General features: G+C 38.9%; 1 protein-coding gene across 1 annotated transcript in view; it reads left to right on the top strand.

Annotated features, from left to right (window-relative positions):
- Positions 1-259: 259 nt before the first annotated feature.
- LOC121018908 (zinc finger protein 829-like) overlaps positions 260-22,756 on the top strand; it is a 50,917-nt gene continuing 28,420 nt past the window's right edge. Inside the window, 2 exon segments of the mRNA XM_040457955.1 lie at positions 260-763; positions 3,371-3,383. Coding sequence (XP_040313889.1) covers positions 260-763; positions 3,371-3,383 — 517 coding nt within the window.

The following is a 22,756-nucleotide window of genomic DNA, read 5'->3' on the forward strand; positions in this document are numbered from 1 at the left end:
AATCTGGGAAAATATTTAACCAGGATTCAAACGTTAATAAATTTCTAAGGACTCATTTGCCAGAGAACCTTTGTGACTGTACTACATGTAGGGAAGTCTTTTATCAAAGCTCAAACCTTATTAGAAGAAAATACATTTGGGAGAGAATCCTTCTGAATATACTGAGTGTGGGGAAATTCTTAACCAGTCCTCCAATGTTGGTGATCATCCGAGGAGCCACGTGGGAAAAAACCCATACACATGCAATGAACATGGAAACATGTTTAGTCAGTCATCAACACTAAATATAAACACAACAATCCTTGATGGACAGAAAGGTTACATTTGTAAGGAATGTGGCAAAGCCTTCAACTGGCACTCAACACTAATTCAACATCAGCGAACGCATACTGGAGAGAAACCTTACAAATGTGAAGAATGTGGTGAAACTTTTAAGTATGGCTCATCACTCAGTGGACATGGGAAAATCCATACAGGAGAGAATCCTTACATACATAAAATATGTGGGATGGCCCTTACCCAACACTCACCTCTTACTGAACATCACAGAATTCGTACTGGAGAGAAACCTTACAAATGTAAGGAATGTGGCAAGGCCTTTACCCAGCACTCAAACCTTACTTGATATCACAGAATCCATACTGGAGAGAAACCTTACCAATGTAAACAATGTGACAAGGCCTGTAGCCAACAATCACACCTGATTAAACATCACAGAATTCATACCGGATTGAAATGTTACAAATGTAAAGAAGGTGACCGGGTCTTTAATGGACCCTTGACACCTTACCTGACATCACAAAATTTCTACTTTACAGAAACCTTAACAATGTAAAGAATGTAGTAAGGTCTTTAATCACTCTGCAACCTTTACTCATTATCACAGGATTCATACTGAAGGGGTGCAGTTTGTCAGCCAAAAATATGTCTTGTTATTTAAATTTTTTTTAAAAAAAATATTTATTTATGAGAGAGAGACAGCACCAGTGGGTGAGGGGCAGAGAAAGAGAGAGGGAGACACGGAATATGAAGCAGTCTCCATGTTCTGGGCTATCAGCACAGAGCCTGATGTGGGGCTTGAACCCATGAACCCTGAGATCATGACTTAAGCCAAAGGCGGCAGATGCTTAACCGACTGAGCCACCCAGGTGCCCCCAACATTGCTATTTTGAGGAAAAACAGACCAAAAAAAAAAAAAAGCTAGAAACCCAGTATAAGTTTCTTATGTAAGACACATTTTCAAGCATGAGGAAAAACTCCATTTAAGGGTGTTTCTTTCTGTGTAAAGGAAAGAGGGAGAATGTGCAAATCTCCAGAAACTGATCAGTGGAGAAGGTATGGATGTAAATCTGGACAACAACCATAGCCACGGTTACTGTGCTTTGCTTGGTCACTTCCCCAAGTGCTCCCCCATAGGATCTATCACACGTGGAGTTTCAAGAAGGATCATTGCTGCTGCCATCCCGCTCAGATTCCCTCAACTTGTTGGGTGGAAACAACAGTGTTGTTTTAATTAAGTGCTCCGGGTGATTCTAAGTGAGGCCAGGGTTAAGCAGGCAGACTTCCCATTCATTTGTGAGAGTTGAGTGCAGGCGTTGGCTCAAGGAGTGGTAACAGGCAGGGTCTCCTCTACTTGAGTCTGGGAGCTTCAGGTCCATGCAGCACACTATTCCTATACTCTAGTTGAATTTGTGAACTTCTGTGGAAGGGAGCCCCCTGAAAGTAGAGAAGGAGAACTCAGGCATTGTTCTCCAAGTAGGGACTTACAGTTTCCGAAAAGCTCAGGACACAAAGAACTGGGAAGTTGGGTGTTTTCTGCATTTCAATGTCCTGTCTGCAGGTGAGCACTTTACGCGTGAGGAGAGTCAGCTGGTGGCTTTGAAGGCATTTTCTCCTGATGCAGCTGTGATTTCTCCACAAATACCTTCTGAGAAAGGAATCTAGGAGTTAAGGTGAAAGAAGAAATGGCCAGTTCTCAGGTAATGAAACAGGGTGCTGTCGAAAAAAACCCCAGACGCTGAATAGAAGTGAGGCAAGATTTTATTCACGGCCGGCCAAACCTGATCTCCTGATCTTAAGGAGAAAAATGCAGAGAATGGCCCCGAACAAAGGTAGCAGTGAGCTTATATGGATTTTAGCAAGTCAGAATACATTATTTGGTTAACCAATTACAATTTACAACATTTCATGGTAGCCAATTATATTGTGACACACAGACATTAGTTTTGGTGGGAACCTATCAATTTAAAGGTCTTTGTCCTTGGGGCGCCTGGGTGGCGCAGTCGGTTAAGCGTCCGACTTCAGCTCAGGTCACGATCTCGCGGTCCGGGAGTTCGAGCCCCGCGTCAGGCTCTGGGCTGATGGCTCGGAGCCTGGAGCCTGTTTCCGATTCTGTGTCTCCCTCTGTCTCTGCCCCTCCCCCGTTCATGCTCTGTCTCTCTCTGTCCCAAAAATAAATAAACGTTGAAAAAAAAAAAAAAGTAAAGGTCTTTGTCCTAAGAGGGTTTAAAATGACCAATCATAGTTAGACACCTGAGATACCGTGGGGCAGTGAGTAGGTGACTTTTTCTATGTTGGTCTTGCCTAGGCCAGATCTTGGTAGAAGGTTTGGGGGAGGGTTTTGCATCCTAAGTTATCTATTTAGCAAGCAGGCGAGATCACAGAAGCGAGATAGGGTGGTTGGTAATTTCTGATAACCCTAACAGGGAACTACATAAGCCTCAATTATTCGTGAAAGGTGAGTTTAAGCCGAACTTGTATACAATAAGCTTTCTGATATCTTATAAGTTGACCTATTACAGTAAGGCTGGTGTCCCAGGTAAAAGTCCCTGTCATTTTTTTCTCCTGAAATTCCATGCATTTAGAAATTGCAAATGTTGATTCCTTCTGATGTTTCTGTCTCATATTTTCACCTAATTTTTAAAAGTCTTCTTATAAATGATACGCGATACTCAATGATACTTAGAGCACTTCTCTAAAGGCCCAGAGTTTTCTCTCTCTTGTCTCCCACCTGTTTGCCAATAGGCCATCAACATTTGTCACTTTGACTTAAAGTCTTGCACTTATTGGAAACATTGCCTTTGTCACAGATCCACATGGGAAGTTGTGGGATCAAGGATTCCTATTGCTGATGGGGTCTGTTGCTGGGATTTCAGTCAAGGAAATAAGTTTTTTTTTTTTTTTTTTTTTAATTTTAGCTTGTTTTATTTTTTACTTTTTTAAATTTACATCCAAATTAGTTAGCATACTAATGATTAGTAGTGCAATAATGATTTCAGGAGTAGATTCCTTAGTGTCCCTTTCCCATTTAGCCCATCCCCCCTCCCACACCCCCTCCAGGAACCCTCTGTTTGTTCTTCATATTTATGAGTCTTTTATGTTTTGTCTCCCTCCCTGTTTTTATACTATTTTTGCCTCCCTTCCCTTGGGTTCATCTGTGTCTTAAAGTCGTCATATGAGTGAAGTCTTTGATATTTGTCTTTCTCTGACTGAGTAATCTCACTTTGCACAGTACCCTCCAGTTCCATCCACGTAGTTGCAAATGGCAAGATTTCATTCTTTTTGATTGCCTAGTAATACCCCATTGTGTATATATACCACATCTTCTTTATCTGGTCATCCATCGAGGGACGTTTGGGCTCTTTCTATACTTTGGCTATTGTTGATAGTGCTGCTATAAACATGGGGGTGCATGTGTCCCTTCGAAACAACACACCTGTATCGCTTGGATAAATGCCTAATAGTGCAATTGCTGGGTCATAGGGTAGTTCTATTTTTAATTTTTTGAGGAATTGCCATACTGTCTTCCAGAGTGGCTGCACCGTTTGCATTCCCACCAGCGATGCAAAAGAGATCCTCTTTCTCTGCATCCTTGTCAACATCTGTTGTTGTTAATGTTAGCCATTCTGACAGGTATAAGGTATTAAGTCATGGTCGTTTTGATTTGTATTTCCCTAATGATGAGTGATTTTGAGCATTTTTTTCATGTGTCGGTTGGCCATCTAGATGTCTTCTTTGGAGAAGTGTCTATTCATGTCTTTTGCCCATTTCATCACTGGATTATTTGTTTTTTGGGTGTTGAGTTTGTAAGTTCTTTATAGATTTTGGATACTAACCCTTCATGTGATATGTCGTTTGTAAATATCTTCTCCACTTTTTGTTTTGATGAGGTCCCAGTAGTTCATTTTTGCATTTGTTTCCCTTGTCTCTGGAGACGTGTTAAGAAGTTGCTGTGGCCAAGATCAAAGAGGTTTTTGCCTGCTTTCTCTTCAAGGATTTTGATGGCTACGGAAATAAGTTCTTAATTAGGTACGGTCTGTATGCTTTATTAGCTCTGTGTTGACAAGATTAAGAAAATACACAAATACAATGGGTATGAGAGCCAGATTAACTCAGAAAGTTGTCCAAAAAAAAGGTGGGAGTGGGGGATGCAGTATGCTGCTCTTTCAAATTTTAAAACGATTGTCTGTTTAAAATATATTCTCAATGGGCACTTGGGTGGCTCAGTTGGTTAAGCTTCCAACTGCAGCTCAGGTCATGGTCTCATGGTTTGTGAGTTCGAGCCTTGCATTGGGCTGTGTGCTGACAGCTCAGATCTTGGAGCCTGCTTCAGATTCTATGTCTCCCTCTTTCTCTGCCCCTCCCTCACTTGTGCTCTGTCTCTGTCTCTCTTTCTCTCTCTCAAAAATAAACATTAAAATAAAAAACTAAAATATATTAGATATTACAGGACATGGAAACTATATGTGTTTGAAGGGTGTATAAATCCACTGTATTCTCATAATTTGATGTATCTTCTGATTTGATGTTTGGCGGCCATAAGAACACACCAGTGATAATGTGTCCTTCAGTGTGTCTTAGGCACTGATATCAATTCATTTTCTTGCAGCTCCTGTTACCTTCTTTTACTTGGCTTGATGCTGTCTGCTAGATGCCTCCACTATAAAATTCATATTATCCCTCTTGTCATTCCTAAGGATCTTAGGTGGATTACTAATGTGACAAACTATCATGTTTACACAGAACTGCTCAGTTTCTTTTGCTTGTAGTTTCCGTTGAGAACAAGGGCCAAAGATATTTAGAGAAAAGTAAATTTTCTTCAATTGCATCCCAGTGATAAATATTTGAGACAGCCAGAGTATGACATTCCTCAAGGAATTCACAACTGCCCTAATGTTAATATTTGCTACAAGTAAAAAGCAACTTTAGCTTGATAACAGCCAGACCTTCAGGATCCTATATCTTGTTTAACATATGAAAATCCGTTCACTAACTTTATCTCTGCCAGCCCCCCTCCCCAATGTTAAAGTATATAATGGAAGGCTTCTCATGTGGACAATTCTGGTCTTCTGTTCACAAGTCCTGTCCCCATGCTTTGATAAATACATCTTTTTTGCACCATAAATGTCTCAAGAATGCTTTCTTGACACTTTGCTCCCAGCCTACATCACATCAGTTTCTATTGGACAATGAAGCCTCTCACCTTGGAGTAGTAGAGATATTGACTTCTGGGAGTGGAGGTTCTAAATTAGATCTCCATTCTGTAGGTTTGCATTTTCCTCCACACTCAGGTCAGAGAAAAACCTTTCTGTTTACTTTTTTGTATTTTCAGGAAAAGAAACATGTTTGAATGTCTTAAAACCCTGAAATATAATAGAGTCATAGATAGAAACTATACCACCTGGGGTCATCACAGAAAGGAAACTTGATTTTTAATCATTAAGGAGATCAGAGGGGATAACTTCCAAGCCAGAGTTGCACAGAGAAAGGGGGGGGGGATGGTTTCCTTTTCTTGGGGTTAGGGTGGATATTTAGAAAGAGGTGTTCTGTCATTTATGAAGAGTTGGGTACAAGGTTGCAAAAGCACCTTAAGACAGCAGTTACTTAAATACTTTGCATCTTATGTAAATGAGGTTTGTTCTCCTCCTTGGGTGGAGAGTTTAGTATTATAATGTGGTGTGTGTAACTGTCTGTCATTCCCTGGGTTATACCTTGGTCTATTCCCATAGGTTTGAGTCAAGGGTTAAGCTGAAATCAATGGGCCCAAGCTTTTCTTCAGGGCAGTCACTACATTTTTTAATGTAGTTTCCATTTCTACCACAGGAGGCTATGCCCATGGGGTCTTTTGCCTGAAGTAAAAGATAAGATGGGAAGAAGAGGATAACTAAAATGTGGGACAAATGTCATTGGGCATAATAGATTAGTATGAAGATCACATCTTGAGGTCTAGCTGGTGACATTACCTCCCTCTTTCATCTTAGGTACCAATATGAACTCTACTGATGGCCACTTGGTAACTGTGGTTTTTATTGCAGGGACTGCTGACGTTCAGGGATGTGGCCACAGAATTCTCTCAGGAGGAGTGGAGATTCCTAAACCACAGTCAGCGGGAACTGTACAGGGATGTGATGTTAGAGAACTAAGGACACCTCCTCTTCTTGGGTGAGTGTAACTCCTTCCAGACGTCCCAAACCACACTCAGGGTTTTGTTCTTTCCTTTGAAGACTGTCTCTTGGAAGCTTTCCTCATTGCATGACTGGGATTCAGATCCATGCAATGTGGGAAATAAGTAGGGGTTTGTTAGATGTAGACAAATACCTTCATGATGTTTCCTTTTCTGCTTTAGCTTTGCCTTCCTTAAGGTAACATCTTATTTCTGTAGATTAATGGCCATTCTAAAGATTGAATGGCATAAAATGTTATTCCCCCTGTCTTAAATTCCAATTTCTACTCATTATTGTGATGATACTTTGGAAGTAGAGATCAAGATCTAAACATCAGAAATCCCTCCTGCGTGTTCTAAAGGGTCTATTGGGCATCATCATTTGGGAAATAATTTTATAGAATTCTACCGTGTCATCTTTTCCCTACTAAGCACAATAGTATATCAGAAGTTGGAGTTTCCAACCACACTCATGTTCCTTTTTTCTAATGAACAAGTCTTATTGTGTCAAAGCCAGCCCTGGTCATCTTTTTGCAGTAAAAGAAGGAGCCTCGGGATGTAAAGGGAAAGGAGACAGAGGCCACAGACCCAGGTAGGTGGGCATGAATGAAGTAGATGACAGAGGTGAGGTCCAACTATGAAGGGGGAAGATAGAACTTCAAATGTGGTTCAAGTAGTCTCTTTGAAATGGAAGTTAGTTTGAGAAGCCTCATTTTCTTTTTCTCCTTCTCACAGAGGGACATCTGTCCTTCAGCTTCTCCTTCAGCTCCAATGATGGTCCATCACATCTACAGTTAGGGCCAGGTGACTCCCCTTGGAGTGGGTCAGCCTCCATAATCTGAGAGCTTTTCCATGTTTTGAGGGCCTCAGAAGGAATCTCCATATTTCTGAGGAACTCTATGTTAAGCCCTTTCTAAGTTCTGTTTTGTGTCCTCGGAAACTATGTCAAAGTAGTGGTGGGCATATTGAGGTTTTGTGCAGAAATGCCAGGAACACTGGAGACAGATATCATGTTTTCTGGTTTATGCTTTCCAATGTTATGGAGGCTTTAATCTTTATTTTTATTTATTTTATTTATTTATTTATTATTTTTTTTTATTTTTGGGACAGAGAGAGACAGAGCATGAACGGGGGAGGGGCAGAGAGAGAGAGGGAGACACAGAATCGGAAACAGGCTCCAGGCTCTGAGCCATCAGCCCAGAGCCCGACGCGGGGCTCGAACTCACGGACCGCGAGATCGTGACCTGGCTGAAGTCGGACGCTTAACCGACTGCGCCACCCAGGCGCCCCAGGAGGCTTTAATCTTAATCGCACAAAATTACAACTCAGTAATTTCATCAGATAACAAAGCACCTCCCTGAAATGAGAAAATCTAACCTATTACCTCACTTCAAAAGTTCATTTATCTTGTATTAACTAAAAGTAGAAATTCCTCCTCTATGTATTCCATTCCTCCATGTTGAAATAATTTAATGTGTCTGTTTGTATCATAGAATTCCTATATAAATTAATGCCATGGGGAGGTAGAACATTTAAAACTTAGAACTTGCTGCCTATAATAAAGTTTACATTTTTTTCTTTATTATTTCCTTTAGTTTTTGTAAAGTTTTTTTTACCTTTACTTATTTTGAGAAAGAGAGAGGCAGACAGAACTAGAGAGAGAGAATCATAAGCAGACTCTGCAGTTTCAGTGAGGAGCCCATTGTGGGGCTCATACTCAAAAACCTGGAGATCCTAACTTGAGCCAAAGTCGGATGCTTAATAGACCTAGCCACTTAGGCACACTCCCTTAATTTTTAATTAAATTCTAATTTGTTAACATACACTGCAATGTTGTTTTCAGGCGTAGAATTCAGTGATTCAGCACTTAACATACAACTCCACTGCTTATTACAACAATTGCCCTCCTTAATACCTATCACCCATCTAGCCCATGTCCCAACCACCTCCTTCAATCATCCCTCAGTTTTTTCTCTATCATTAAGAGTCTCTTACAGTTTGTTTCCCTCTTTCTTTTTCCCACATCTCATATGTTCATCTGTTATGTTTCTTAAATTCCATATATGACTGGAATCATATGGTATTTGTCTTTCTCTGACTGACTTATTTCACTTAGCATAGTAGACTCCAGCTCCATGCATGTCATTGCAAATGGCAATATTTCATCTTTTTGATGGCTAAGTAATACACACACACACACACACACACACACACACACACACACACACACCATACCACATCTTCTTTATCCATTCAGCAGCCAGTGGACATTTGGTTCTTTCCATAGTTTGGCTATTGTTGATAATGTACCATAATCATTGGGGGTGCATGTATCCATTCAAAACTGGACTTTTGTATCCTTTGGGTAAATACCTAGTAGTGCAATTGTTGGATCATTGGGTAATTACTTCTATCTTTAATTTTTTGAGGAACATCTATACTCTTTTCCAGAGTGGCTGCACCAGTTTACATTCCTACCAACAGTGTATGACAGCCCCCCTTTCTCTACATCATCACCAACACATGTTTCTCTAATGTTTTTTATTTGGACAGGTGTAACATGATATCTCAACATAATTTTCATTTGCATTGCCTGATGATGAGTGATGTTGAGCATCTTTTTTCTTGTTGTTACTTCCTGTTACTATGGAGTTGGGCCTTAATTTTTAGTTAATCTCTTTTTCAAAGTATCTAGTTAGTTACTGTGCCCATTTGTTCTGCTGTGATACCCTTTCCGTCAGGCTTTGTAGTTCTATATATATGCTGAGAATGAGACCTTTGTCTCCTCTCACTCTACCTCTATCTCTTCAGCTTTTAATGTAGAGACCTACTTTATTTTAATGTAATCCAATTAGTCATTTTCCCCATTGTGGCTAGTGTGTCTTACATTTTGATTATGAATTATTATATATTTTTAAGATTATTTATTTGAAGAGAGAGAGAGAGCATAGTGGGGGGTGGGCACACAGAGAGAGAGAGAATCCCTTACAGGCTCCATGCTGTCAGAACAGATCCCCACACCGGCCTCATTCTCATGAACTGTGACATCATGACCTGAGCCAAAATCAAGAGTCAGTCGCTCAACCATTGGAGCCACCTAGATGACCCTCTTTTGTCATTTTGAGAGATCTTCTCTTATACTTAGACAACAGTGTTTTTCTAAAAATATCATTAATTATCCTTATAATTTCGATCTGAAATCTATTAAAAATCAATGTGTTGTGTGGTTTGTATAGTGACTGAGATTTTCTATTCTTTTTCTTTTTTTTCCCCCAATAAGTTTACTAGAAAGTGAAACATATTCTGAAAATACTGTATTGTGATTTCTTTTCAGTTGCTTGCACAAGTCATTTCTTCACATGAATTAACAACATCATAATCATGGAGCAGTCTTCTGTGATTTCTCTCCATCTTTTCTTGCTTCTAGTGATGTTTAACACTCTCCCAGAATCACACACTCAGTGTCTGTTTTGATGTCAAAAGAACTTCGATGGCCTTATTTGTTCAGATGAATGATGATTCCTTTATTCCCATAGCAGAATGGCCTCCAGGGGCTTGGCAATAGCAATAATCTTCATGTTACAGAATGTAGCCTGGAGTCTTGGCAAACTGATAGCTGTTTACCATTATCTTACTTCACTGGGTGTAGTTTCAATTCTACAGATTTCATTGCCAGACACATGAGTATAGTCAAGTCATAGGTCATGGGTCTCTAAAGGAGTCTTGCCAACAGTGACAGCTTTTGGTGAAAAGATTTTTGCCATGAGTTTTGATGTATACTTCTTTGGTATGTTTACAGAGTGGTAGGGTGTGTCTGTTGTGTTGCAGTGTATGTCTTGGGTATCTTCCAGTCCACTCACATTAGTCCTAATGGACAGTGGTTGGAAGAATTTTAAAATAAAACCTTCCGAGTACATTGAGATTTTAATTTTCTTCTGTATGTCCCTGCCCAATGAGAAGCCAAAACATCATGAAAAGAAAGGTATTTTGGGTACTGTTGTGGATATCACAGCAAAATCATACATTTGTTATATACGGCATTGGTGTTATCACTTGAAATCATGTCATGAGCTCATGATCAAGTTCCTTCAGTTCTCATCCAGTACAGGCACAAGCAGTAGACCAAGTTAATTCATAGGAGCAGTGTTTCCTTCATATTTTCCCCTTAGTTCAGAGCCACCCAAAATATTTTTCTCCTTGTGACCACCTCTGTTTCACTTGACATAATCACCTCTATCTTTTATGCCTATGTTGCTCTTTTTAATATTCCCCTTGATGGCTTGTGACCACCTCTTCCCTAATTCTCTGCCCAACTGTCATTTGTTTCCAAATTTTCAGACTTTTTGTTGTAATGAGCCACAATTCCATCATATGGAGGACCTGCATTGTCTGGGAAAAGTGTACAAAATCCTCTCATCAGACACATGTAAATTGTCTGCCTTTGCAGAAATGTTTCTGTACCCATCTACCTTAGAAACCTCACTATAGAAATTTAAAGTATACCCTCATGGGTATTGGGATTTCTTTACCTGGTTGAATGTAAGACTCATGGAGAAATTGCAGCAGTGGATATTACAGGTCACCTGATGCTACTCTACTATACCCTGATGATAATAGCCTTATAAAATGTTTCATGACCTAAATTGAACAGATTTTATCCCACATCCTGTGTCAGAGTAATGACTATTTGAAGAGGTGGTTTACACATGGAAAAATTAGGCAGGCGTCAAGCTGGGGCCAAACTGAGTGATGGATATTGTTGTGAGAAGACTCTCTGTGTTTCAGTTTCTTCATGTGTTATGGATAGAGACATAGAAAGTTTTTATTCTAATCGTGTTTCCATTAATATTTGTGTATAAAAACCTTTGGAATATTGTGATAGTATCTTGCTCCTGGTTAAAGAACAGATGTGTTTATTGGATAAGAAAACAGAGATGTCTCCACCAATGGCAAAGGTTTGGGAAGATATCCTGGATGTTCCTTTAAGATACCAGGTTTCCTATGCTCGGAGTCTCATAGATGCGATGTAAACCCACTGTATGTGCAGCATCTCTCTGTATGAATGATGGGTATGGAACTGGCAAGTGAAATTAGTGTGATCAAGATGTTTATGGTGTTTTCTGTGTCATGAGCCATAAGATCCTTGGACTTTGATCAGGGAGTCTCCTGTCTTCTGTCAGGATTGGAAAATTGTTACAGGTTAACTTGTTACATTATAAAACGTGTAATCTTGGAATTTTTATAGTTCTTGAGATTGTATTCAAAACAAAATAGGTATTTCTAGGTGTGTTTCTGCTTTTGCTCATTCCTTTGTTTTGTTGTTCAGATTTTACATGTAAATGAATTCATATGGTATTTGTCTTTCTTTGACTGATTTCACACAGCGTGATTTCCTTCTGCATCTATCCATGTTGCCCCAAATGGCAAGAAACAACATAAAAAACAAACAGACCCGTAAATTCAGTGAACAACCTGCTGTTTACCAGAAATAAATGAGGTGGGAGGATAGGCAAAATAGGTAAAGGGGAATGGGAAGTATAGGCATCCAGAAATGGAATTAATAAGTCCGGGGATAAAAGATACAGCATAGGCAATACACTCAATGATATGATAGCACTGTATGGTGACAGATAGTAGCCACACTTGTGGTGAGCATGGTAGAACCTACAGAGTTGTTGATCACTATATTGTACACCCGAACTAATATAGCATTGTATGTCAAGTATACTTTAATAGAAAAGAGAGACTACAAAATAGATACAATATGCATATACACGTATAGGTTCAACTACTGTCTTAAGAAGTTGCCTGTAAAGAAAGCTAACCTACTCTCCAAATCAAGGTCATCCTAGGTATTTATAGTAGGATATAGATTGAGGAAAATAAATTTCTCTGTAACACAGTGGAATAAACTTGCTGGAGAAAGGAGAGAGTATGGGAGGGAGGAGAGTGTGCCCAGCAGGGTAGAGAAGTGAATAGGAGAACAGAGTCTGGAGCCCTCACAGGTTGAGCAGCCCAGAGGATACATGGAACATCAGTAATTTCTGTGAGAACTTCTTAAATTGTTTTTCCTGCAGTGTGCTCCCATCACCATTAAAGTGTATGTAATAATGGCCACATGTCTCATGAAAGCTTTCTGTTGACGTGGATTCTTCTGGGAAAGCCTGGAGATCAGAGTTCCCCAGTTCTTGTACATGAGTTAACCTCCCATGGCAGGGACTCTGTACCAAGTCTTTGTGATTGGGCTGATGAAAATGCAAAGAGGAGCCCATGAAGCTTCTGATCACATGCAAAAGACAAAGACGGAATGCACTAATACAGCTTACAGGGCACGGACACTTTATTTGAATAACACAGATATTTTCATGTTTACATGTAGATTATGATTTACTTACTCTGCTCTGGACATGTATTTCACAGCAGTTATTATGTGTCCTTTGGAGAACATTAGGCACCTGACCTCAATGTGCTTTATCTCCTCTGCTTTCTGTCACACCCTTCCACTAAATGGTAATATATTTTCTCATTCCTCAAAAAGTACCTTGGGAGGATTTATTGAAAGATGTGCATCAATTACCTTATTTAATGTACTAAGTCCCTTCTTGGTTCATGTTGTTTGTAGTCTGCTTTGGAAAATAAAGTCTCTGTCCTGTGTTCGCTGGAGATACTGGTGTTTGAAGTGGAGATTGTAAGTCATTCAGGCCTTGGTCCTACAAGTTTCCATTTTATTCTGCACTCCTGTCACAGACATGCTCTTTCTTATTGTATTTCTATATTGTAAAGTATAACTCAGTACAAAAGGTGAACGAATGGGTGCCTGGGTGGCTCAGTCGGTTAAGCAGCCAACGTCAGCTCAGGTAGTGATCTCACGGTTCGTGAGTTTGAGTCCCGTGTTGGGCCCTGTGCTGAAAGCTCAGAGCCTGGAACCTGCTTCAGATTCTGTGTCTCCCTCTCTCTCTGCCCCTCCCCCGCTGGCACTCTGTCTCTCTTTCTCTCAAAAATAAATAAACTTTAAAAAAAAAAGGTGAATGATACAGAAACTTTCAGTGATAGAGGAGACTCCCAAACAAGAGCTATTTATTTATATCATTGTGTGTGTCTATGTGGTGTGCTGATAAGACAAAAACCTTCATCCACAAGTAGATACAGAAATTTTATGCCACTGAAAACATTTATTTTCAATGATAACAAAAAGATTACCTTATCATATTTATACTTTTAAACTTAATTTCTAATATTTGTGTTTTGTGTTTTATCCTCAATTACATCTTTTAGTTGATCAGCTCTGTGGTTGAATCACGTTCTAGTATGATTATCACTTTGAAACCTCCTCTGAAGCTTCTTTTAGGGTTGCCTGTGGATAGTCGTCTGTGCGTTCCTCTTAGACGAATTCAAAGTCAGACACTCTAGGGGGAAAATCACACTATACTATTACTGAAGTTTTTCCAACATATTGTTAGACTTTTTTTTTATATTTTTTAAAATTTAGTTTTGAGAGAGACAGAGCATGAAAGGGAGAAGGGCAGAGAGAGAGGGAGACACAGAATCTGAAACAGGCTCCAGGCTCTGAGCTGTCAGCACAGAGCCAGACACGGGCTCGAACTCACGGACCATGAGGTCATTACCTGAGCCAAAGTCGGACGCTCAACCGACTGAGCCACCCAGGCGCCCCTGTATATTCACGTTTTTAAAGAATGACCTCAGGCCTCAAAATTATGGAAATCACCATTCCCACATCATTATATCAATAAATACTTTTTGACCTTTTTTTCTGTATTTTGAACAATGATAATAGAGTGGATTTCAAATGGATAACTTAGTCTACGTGTGAACTTAATACGTTTTAATTTTAAAAAAATGTTTTTTAAAGTGTTAACACAGATGTATACAGAAGGATGTGTTATCCCACTACCAATGCGACCTATCTCATTTTATTAAAGGTTGTAGGAAAAGATGGTATCCATCACCTGTTTTCTAAAGGAGTAGAACAATATACTTAGTGTATACCTTAAAGTTCAAATAATCTGTGATTATTTTTCCCCCAGTTTATTTATTGTATTATCCTTGGGAATAGTGGGATATTACAATGGATATATTACAGATTATATAGGGGTATTATTGACCCTTTAGCTCAAGGACTCCATGATGGTGATACGTGGCATCTATTTTTTGTAGCCAGTAGTTTTGAAAGGACCTTGAACTGACACCAGCCCTTCTCACTAGTGCATTCCCTAGACAGCACCATGCAGAGTCACAAGTTAATATAAATTATTATTTTTTAAATATCTTTTAATGTTCATTTTTGAGAGAGCAAGAGAGCATGAGCAAGGGAGCGGCAGAGAGAGAGAGAGAGGGAGACACAGAATTCGAAGCAGGCTCCAGGCTCTCAGCTGTCAGCACAGAGCCCTGTGTGGGTGGGGCTCAAACTTCCTGTGGGACCATCACCTGAGCTGAAATTGTATGCTTAAACGACTGAGCCACCCAGTGCCCCAGTTAATATAACTTCTGAAATGACATACCCAATCCACCCTTGTAATCAACCTTCTCCCCTGGTTCCCATGATTTTCCCCTCATGCGTCCCTTACAGAAGACTCCCACAGAACTTACCTAAACCTGTTTTAGTTTGAATGGCCCAATCTGGACTTAGCCCAGGGACTCTAAAGCACTCCACCATGGCCCCTAATAAAGGTATGTGCCCCCAGTAATCACTGGGGGTGTCCTTTAGATCTTTTCTATGGAGTGACCATGCACATGTGACAGTGCTGGTAGTGGAATAGATACCCCACCAATAGGAGAAACATTCCAATAGGAGTGATATTGTAGCCCCCGGGAAGACCTAGAAAACAGGATGAAGAATTGGCATGAATTCTGCATGTGGAGCAAGACACACTTGTCCCAGGTTATAGAACTGACTCCCTGGAGCTAGAAAAATAACTTCTACTTGTTTTAATTCCTAGTTCTCTCCAGATCTCCAGTTCTATTTTTCCTCATTTTTTATTCCAGCTACATAGGCATCACAGACCTCTTTGCCTGTGTTGTGGGATGGAAATATAAGTAAAACATGCTGATGACAATGTCCTCAGAAAGACGAAAGATGAGACCTATTAAAGAAAATGTGAAGAGGTCTTCTGGCCCTGACTGAAGGAAGGAAGGTCCCTCACAGCAGTGCCTCATTCCCTGAAATGCCACTCATCTCCAATGGATCCAGCCTATGGTGGGGCTATGTTCCTGGGATACCAATGCTTAATGGAACCACAGCACATGCCTTGGTGATTCTGCCTATTACCGTCTCCAGAAGGCTTCTTCATCTCCAATATCTACCGTAACATATGACATTTTGAAGCTGTGCCCACAATGATTGCATCATCCAATATGCCCTCCTCCATAACTGCCACTGATCAAGGCCTGGGCAATCACTGTAATCATCCAGTGACATCTTGTCCTCAGTAACACACAGGAATTCAATTAAATCATGAAGAAGAAATGGGATTTCCCTAATCCTTAGAAACCCCAAACGTTTGCCAGTTCCTTATCTCCATGACATTTATTCATTATCTGATGCCACCAAGAGCTGCCTGTGATGGAGCTAGGAAAGGGAGCCACCTTGGTTCCCCTCCCTACATTCCAAAGAGTTCTTCATATTTTCTTCCTTTCCATCCCTTTCCTACAACCCAAAATAAAATGAGGTAGGTTATCACTGGTGGTGGGATAACACTTCATTCTGTACACATCCATGTTAACACATTAAGAACCATTATGGTTTATTAATTAAAATGTATTACGTTCACACATAGATTGTTATGCATTTCAAATCACTCTATTATTGTTCAAAATACAGAATACAAGCCTTCCAAAATGATTTGTCTGTTGATAGCATGATATGAGAATACGGATTTCCATAACTTTCAGGCCTGACATCATTCTTTAACAATGTGTACAGGGGCGACTGGGTGGCTCAGTCAGTTGAGTGTCTGACTTCAGCTCAGGTCATGATCTCCTGGTTCATGAGTTTGAGCCTCTCATTGGGCTCTTTGCTGACAGCTCTGAGCCTGAAACCTGCTTCTGATTCTGTGGCTCCCTCTCTCTCTGCCCCTTCCCCACTTGCACTTTGTCTTTCTCTCTCTCTCAAAAATAAATAAACATTAAAAAAAATTTTTTTAACATGTATATACAATTTTACCCCATTTGGGGGAAGAGTTGGCTATCCTCTTTCTGACATCTGTGAGGATTTCTTCATTTCAACCACATCAACTGGCATTTTCTCCTTCTAACTATTGCTATCATGAATACACACCAGTATGTTTTACTGCACTGCGACCTTTTTCCCTAAAGACCAGTTGGCAAATTATTTTATAAATAATATTCAAGAAGATTTTTAGTTTTAATACAGGGAGAAGAATGATGTTTGGAACACCTATTTCATGATAACTCACATCAATGTTATAACCACAAACAGCATCTGCATTTAGATTTTCTTTATATATTGTGCGTAGTGTTTTCCTTCATCTTCCACGGAAAATTACGCATGAGTCCCACCTAGAGAAGAAAGACATGTCATATCTTTAATGCAGCAACAATCAGCCACATGATTTTCCAAACCCACTAGAAATGAATGAATTTTGAAAGTAAATTGAGAGTAGAAATGCATCAATACGGGGCGCCTGGGTGGCGCAGTCGGTTAAGCATCCGACTTCAGCCAGGTCACGATCTCGCGGTCCGCGAGTTCGAGCCCCGCGTCGGGCTCTGGGCTGATGGCTCAGAGCCTGGGGCCTGTTTCCGATTCTGTGTCTCCCTCTCTCTCTGCCCCTCCCCCGTTCATGCTCTGTCTCTCTCTGTCCCAAAAATAAATAAACGTTGAAAAAAAAATTAAAAAAAAAAAAAAAGAAATGCATCAATATTTGCTAGCCACAAGTGTCAGATAGTGTTGATGAAAGAAAAACACATATTGAAATTATATCCACACAAAAATTGATTCACTTAATCTTCTGAAGCATGATCACATATACATTTGTAAGTATTTAGCTTGGTATTATTCCTTATAATGAGTATTTGATGTAATGTCTGAATAGAGTGAATGACATACTGCTTTCTACTGTGAAATCTGTGACATTTATTGACATCTGATGTTCAATTAAATACTTTTATAAATATTTATAGCTTTCAAGCTACTTTTTTTTTTTTTTTTTGTATGCCCTCTCTGGTGTTTGCTAAAGTGTTCATTTAACATAAAGGACTTTCCTCATTCATTATGTTTGTAGGGTTTATATCTCTTGTGCAGTTTGGGATACTTATTAAGGATCCAATTCCACTTAAAAGCATGACAACTTCTCTCCTGTAACACAGCTATGATATTGAGCAAGTTGTGAGTTCCCGCTACAGGCTTGCTACATTCTTTACGTTTGTAATGTTTCTCATCAGTATAACTCTGTACTGTGCTGAGTAAGTAAGGTTGATTACTTCTAAAAGTTTTACCATATTCTTTCTTTTGTAAGTTTTTTTGTCCAGTATGAATTTTGTGATAGGGTGAATGAAGAGAAGAGTGACAGAGTAGAATGAAGCTTGACGTCTGAATAAAGGGCTTGCCAAATTCTTTATATTTGCAGAATCCTCCTGATTAAACCATCTCTGATCAGGATGGGTTTAGCATTGCTTAAAGGCCTTGCCACACTCTAGAATTCAATGATCATTCTCCAGTATAAATTTTCAGATGTGAAGTAAGGGGTTAGCAGTCCAAAAAGGTTTCTTACATTCCTTAAATATGTAATGTTTGCTCTGGTATGGATTCTATGATACTGAGTAAAAATTGAACAGTGATTAAACACCTTATCACATTCTTTCCATTGGTAAGGTTTCTCTCCAGTATGAATTCTGTGATGTTGAGTAAGAGTTGAGTGCTGGGTAAATGCCATCCCACATTTTTTTACATTTGTATTTTTTCTCTCCAGGATGAATTCACCTGTGTCCATATCATGATGAGCCATACTTAAAGATTTACCCCTTTCTTCACATTTGTAAGGTTTTCCTCTGGTATGCATTCACTGATGTTGAATTAGTGTCAAGTGACACTTAAAGGATTTGACACTTTTCTGACAAATGTACCTTTTCTCTCCAGTACCAGTGTTGTATTTATATTTAGTCTTGATGTCTGACTAAACATGTTCTCAGGTTCATTACATGTGAATGGGTTTTTTCCCACATGAATCCTCTGATAATCACCAACATTGGAGGATGGGTTAAGAATTGTCCCACATCCATTTATATTTATTAGGATTCTCTCCCATATGTATACTCTTCTGTATAGCAAGGTTGGAGCTTTGATAAAAGACTTCCCTATATTTATTACATTCAAAATGGTTCTCTGGAAAATGAGTCCTCAGATGTTTATTAACATTTGAACCCTGGTTTTGTTTTTTTTTTTTTTTTTCAGATTCACTGCATTGAGCAATTGTGTTTTCATTGAAAATGCTGTGGTTATTTTGGAAGGTCAACTGCTCAGTGAAGGACCCCTCAAATGGATAGGGACCCCACTTACCACTATTTTCTTCATTTTTAAATCTCTGATTTTCAGAAATATTTTGAAGGTCAACGCAATCCTATCGTCCAAATGTTACAAGTAATTATTTTCAGCATGGACTAGGTCACTTTCCAGATTTTCCAAATTTTTGTTCTGCAAATGTGTATGTTGACCATTTGATTTGAGCCTTTCCTAATAAAAATACACTGTTTTGCAGAAGTTACGGACTTAAAAGGGGGGGGGGGTTCCAAAATGTTTTATATCCTTCACCATTATGGGCGGTGAGATTCTTATTATGGGTGGTTGTCTCTGTTTGGATATGTGATTTATGATATCTTTGATGCCCTCATTCTATCCCAACATTGTTCCAGTCTATCATGAAGTGTAAGTTCTCGGGGGTACTATGTTTATATCTGCCCACTGACATTCTTTGGAAAGAAGTTTCTATGCACATCTTTGGAAGGAGACTCTGGATGCCATTTGAAGATAGAACTGAAAGATAACAAGAGAAAAGCAAACTCATTCCACTTTTTTACTGTCAGATAAATATAATTAAAGTTTCTTATACACAAAACTGAAATCAGAAAACTTCAGCAATATGGCTGAGAAATAATCAAGAGGACATCATTCCTCCATGGACACATAAACTTGCACACAATGTACTGACCTCATGGCCCAATAGACAGTTTTGTAATGTTGTCATGCTCTAGCACACATGACTTTCCTATACCTCACAAAATCAGGAAAAGTACCATGTGAGCCCAAAATTAGCAGACGGAAAGAATAGTAACATAAAATAGAAACCAACAAAGTAGGATACAGCAGAAACAGGAGAATATCAACAATAGGAAGAGTTGGTTTTCAGAAAAGATCAACAAAACTTATGTTTAAATCAAGTAAGAATGAAAGAAGAGCAACTGAAAACAGAAGTGAAGAAGTGAACGCAGACACAGTATAACTAATACCCTAGAAAGAAAAATAATTATAAGAGGTGACAATGGATAATTTTATGCCTACAAATAGTTATCAAAGGGAGTATATAAGTTTCCAAAAAGGTATAACCTACCTGACTCAATCATGGAGAAATTAGAGAAAAAAATTTCAAATGATCTACAACTACTAAGTAATTGTAGTAATAAAATTGTAGTAATTGTAGTGAAAAAGTAATAAATGAACTCCCAACACAGAAAGTCCTGTGCTAGATGAATTCACTGAATAATTCAAAAAACATTTAATGAGAAAGTATTTCACATCTCCTCAGACATTTCCAAGGAGTGAAGAGAAGAGAAATTATCAAACATTCTCCGGGACATCAGCATTACCCGGTTGGCAAAGCCAAAGGAAGACATTAAAAGCAAAGGTGAGTACAGACTACTACCTGTGACGAATAGTATACAAAGTACACAGCAATATAAAGCAAACAATTAAAAGTACATTTTATTATTTTACAACATAATCAAGTGGGAATTTTTCCTGGAATTCAAGGGTGTTTCAACATATAGAAATCTATAAATTTAAGATGGCACATGAACAGAATGAAAAACGAACATGACATTATTGTATTAATAAGTGCAGAACAAGAATTGAGCATATTGGACACCGTTTCGTGATTAAAAACACTCAATAGGGGCACCTGGGTGCCTCAGTTTCTTAAGCTTCTGACTCTATGTCAGCTCAGGTCACGATCTTGTGGTTTGTGAATTTGAGCCCTGCATCAGAGCCTGCTCGGGGTTCTCTCTCTCTCTCTCCCTCTCTCTGCCCCTTGTATTTCTTCTCCCTCTCTATAAATAAATAAACTGAAAACAATTATATATATATATGTATATGTATGTATATATATATATACATATACATATATATATACATACATATATATATATATATATATATATACACACACACATTGAATAGGAAGAAAAGGAAACTACCTCAACCTAGTAAAGGCCATATATGTAGAAAAGCTGAAATTAAACAAATTCAATAGCAAAAGACTGAAAGCTTCTCCTGTATGATCAGAAATAAAGTAATGAAAGGACTTCATCACTTCCATTCAAAATAGTACTGGATATTCTACTCAGAACAGTTATGCAAGAAAAAAATACATAAAAGGAATCCAATAGAAAATGTAAAACTGTCTCTGTTCACAGATGATGTAGTTTATAGAAAACCATAAAGAATCATTATTTTTATTTTTATGCTGTTTTAATTTTTGGTCATCACTTGTATTGTTTATTTTTGCTATTTTTTCCCTACTGGACTTTCCATTTTCCAGTTTTTTTATGCTCTAAAACCTTGAGTTAAGAAAAAGAAAGTTAAAATTATACCACATGTCACTAGGAAATGAAGAATCATAGCAGAAATTTAGTAGAGGAGGAAAATAAAAAAGAAAAATCAGAAATAAATAATATAGAGATCAGAATGAACAATAACATAACATTGAAAGCAATACATCTCTATCAAATTCCCAATGCTGTGCTCGGTAGAAAGATCAAAACCCATTCTAACATTCATATGGATGTCACAGGATAACACATAACTAGAGTAATCTTGGAAATGAAGAGTATATTGGTGGTACCACACGTCCTGATTTAAAGCATACTACGAAGCCATATAACAAGATAATGTACTACAGACATAAAGACAGGCATAGGATTATGGAAAAGAGATGTTGAGCTGGATGTGTACTTCTCCAGTTATGACAAAGAACTGAAGATTTTGTTAAAATTCATATTCTAATTTTAATAAGCAGAACGGTCTGAGTTTCTACATTTCCCCAAAGCTTGTACTAGATACCATTCTTTGGTTTAAGAGCCACACTTTTTTTTTTTTCAATATATGAAATTTATTGTCAAATTGGTTTCCATACAACACCCAGTGCTCATCCCAAAAGGTGCCCTCCTCAATACCCATCACCCACCCCCACCCCTCCCTCCCACCCCCCATCAACCCTCAGTTTGTTCTCAGTTTTTAACAGTCTCTTATGCTTTGGCTCTCTCCCACTCTAACCTCTTTTTTTTTTTCCTTCCCCTCCCCCATGGGTTTCTGTTAAGTTTCTCAGGATCCACATAAGAGTGAAACCATATGGTATCTGTCTTTCTCTGTATGGCTTATTTCACTTAGCATCACACTCTCCAGTTCCATCCACGTTTCTACAAAGGGCCATATTTTGTTCTTTCTCATTGCCACGTAGTACTCCATTGTGTAAATAAACCACAATTTCTTTATCCATTCATCAGTTGATGGACATTTAGGCTCTTTCCAGAATTTGGCTATTGTTGAGAGTGCTGCTATAAACATTGGGGCACAAGTGCCCCTATGCATCAGTACTCCTGTATCCCTTGGGTAGATTCCTAGCAGTGCTATTGCTGGGTCATAGGGTAGGTCTATTTTTAATTTTCTGAGGAACCTCCACACTGTTTTCCAGAGTGGCTGCACCAATTTGCATTCCCACCAACAGTGCAAGAGGGTTCCCGTTTCTCCACACCCTCACCACATCTATAGTCTCCTGATTTGTTCATTTTGGCCACTCTGGAGTGAGGTGATATCTGAGTGTGGTTTTGATTTGTATTTCCCTGATAAGGAGCAACGTTGAGCATCTTTTCATGTGCCTGTTGGCCATCTGGATGTCTTCTTTAGAGAAGTGTCTATTCATGTTTTCTGCCCATTTCTTCACTGGGTTATTTGTTTTTCGGGTGTGGAATTTGGTGAGCTCTTTATAGATTTTGGATACTAGCCCTTTGTCCGATATGTCATTTGCAAATATCTTTTCCCATTCCGTTGGTTGCCTTTTAGTTTTGTTG

Source organism: Herpailurus yagouaroundi, unplaced genomic scaffold (assembly GCF_014898765.1).
Source record: "Herpailurus yagouaroundi ecotype Mexico unplaced genomic scaffold, PumYag 220, whole genome shotgun sequence".
Lineage (NCBI taxonomy): Eukaryota > Metazoa > Chordata > Mammalia > Carnivora > Felidae > Herpailurus > Herpailurus yagouaroundi.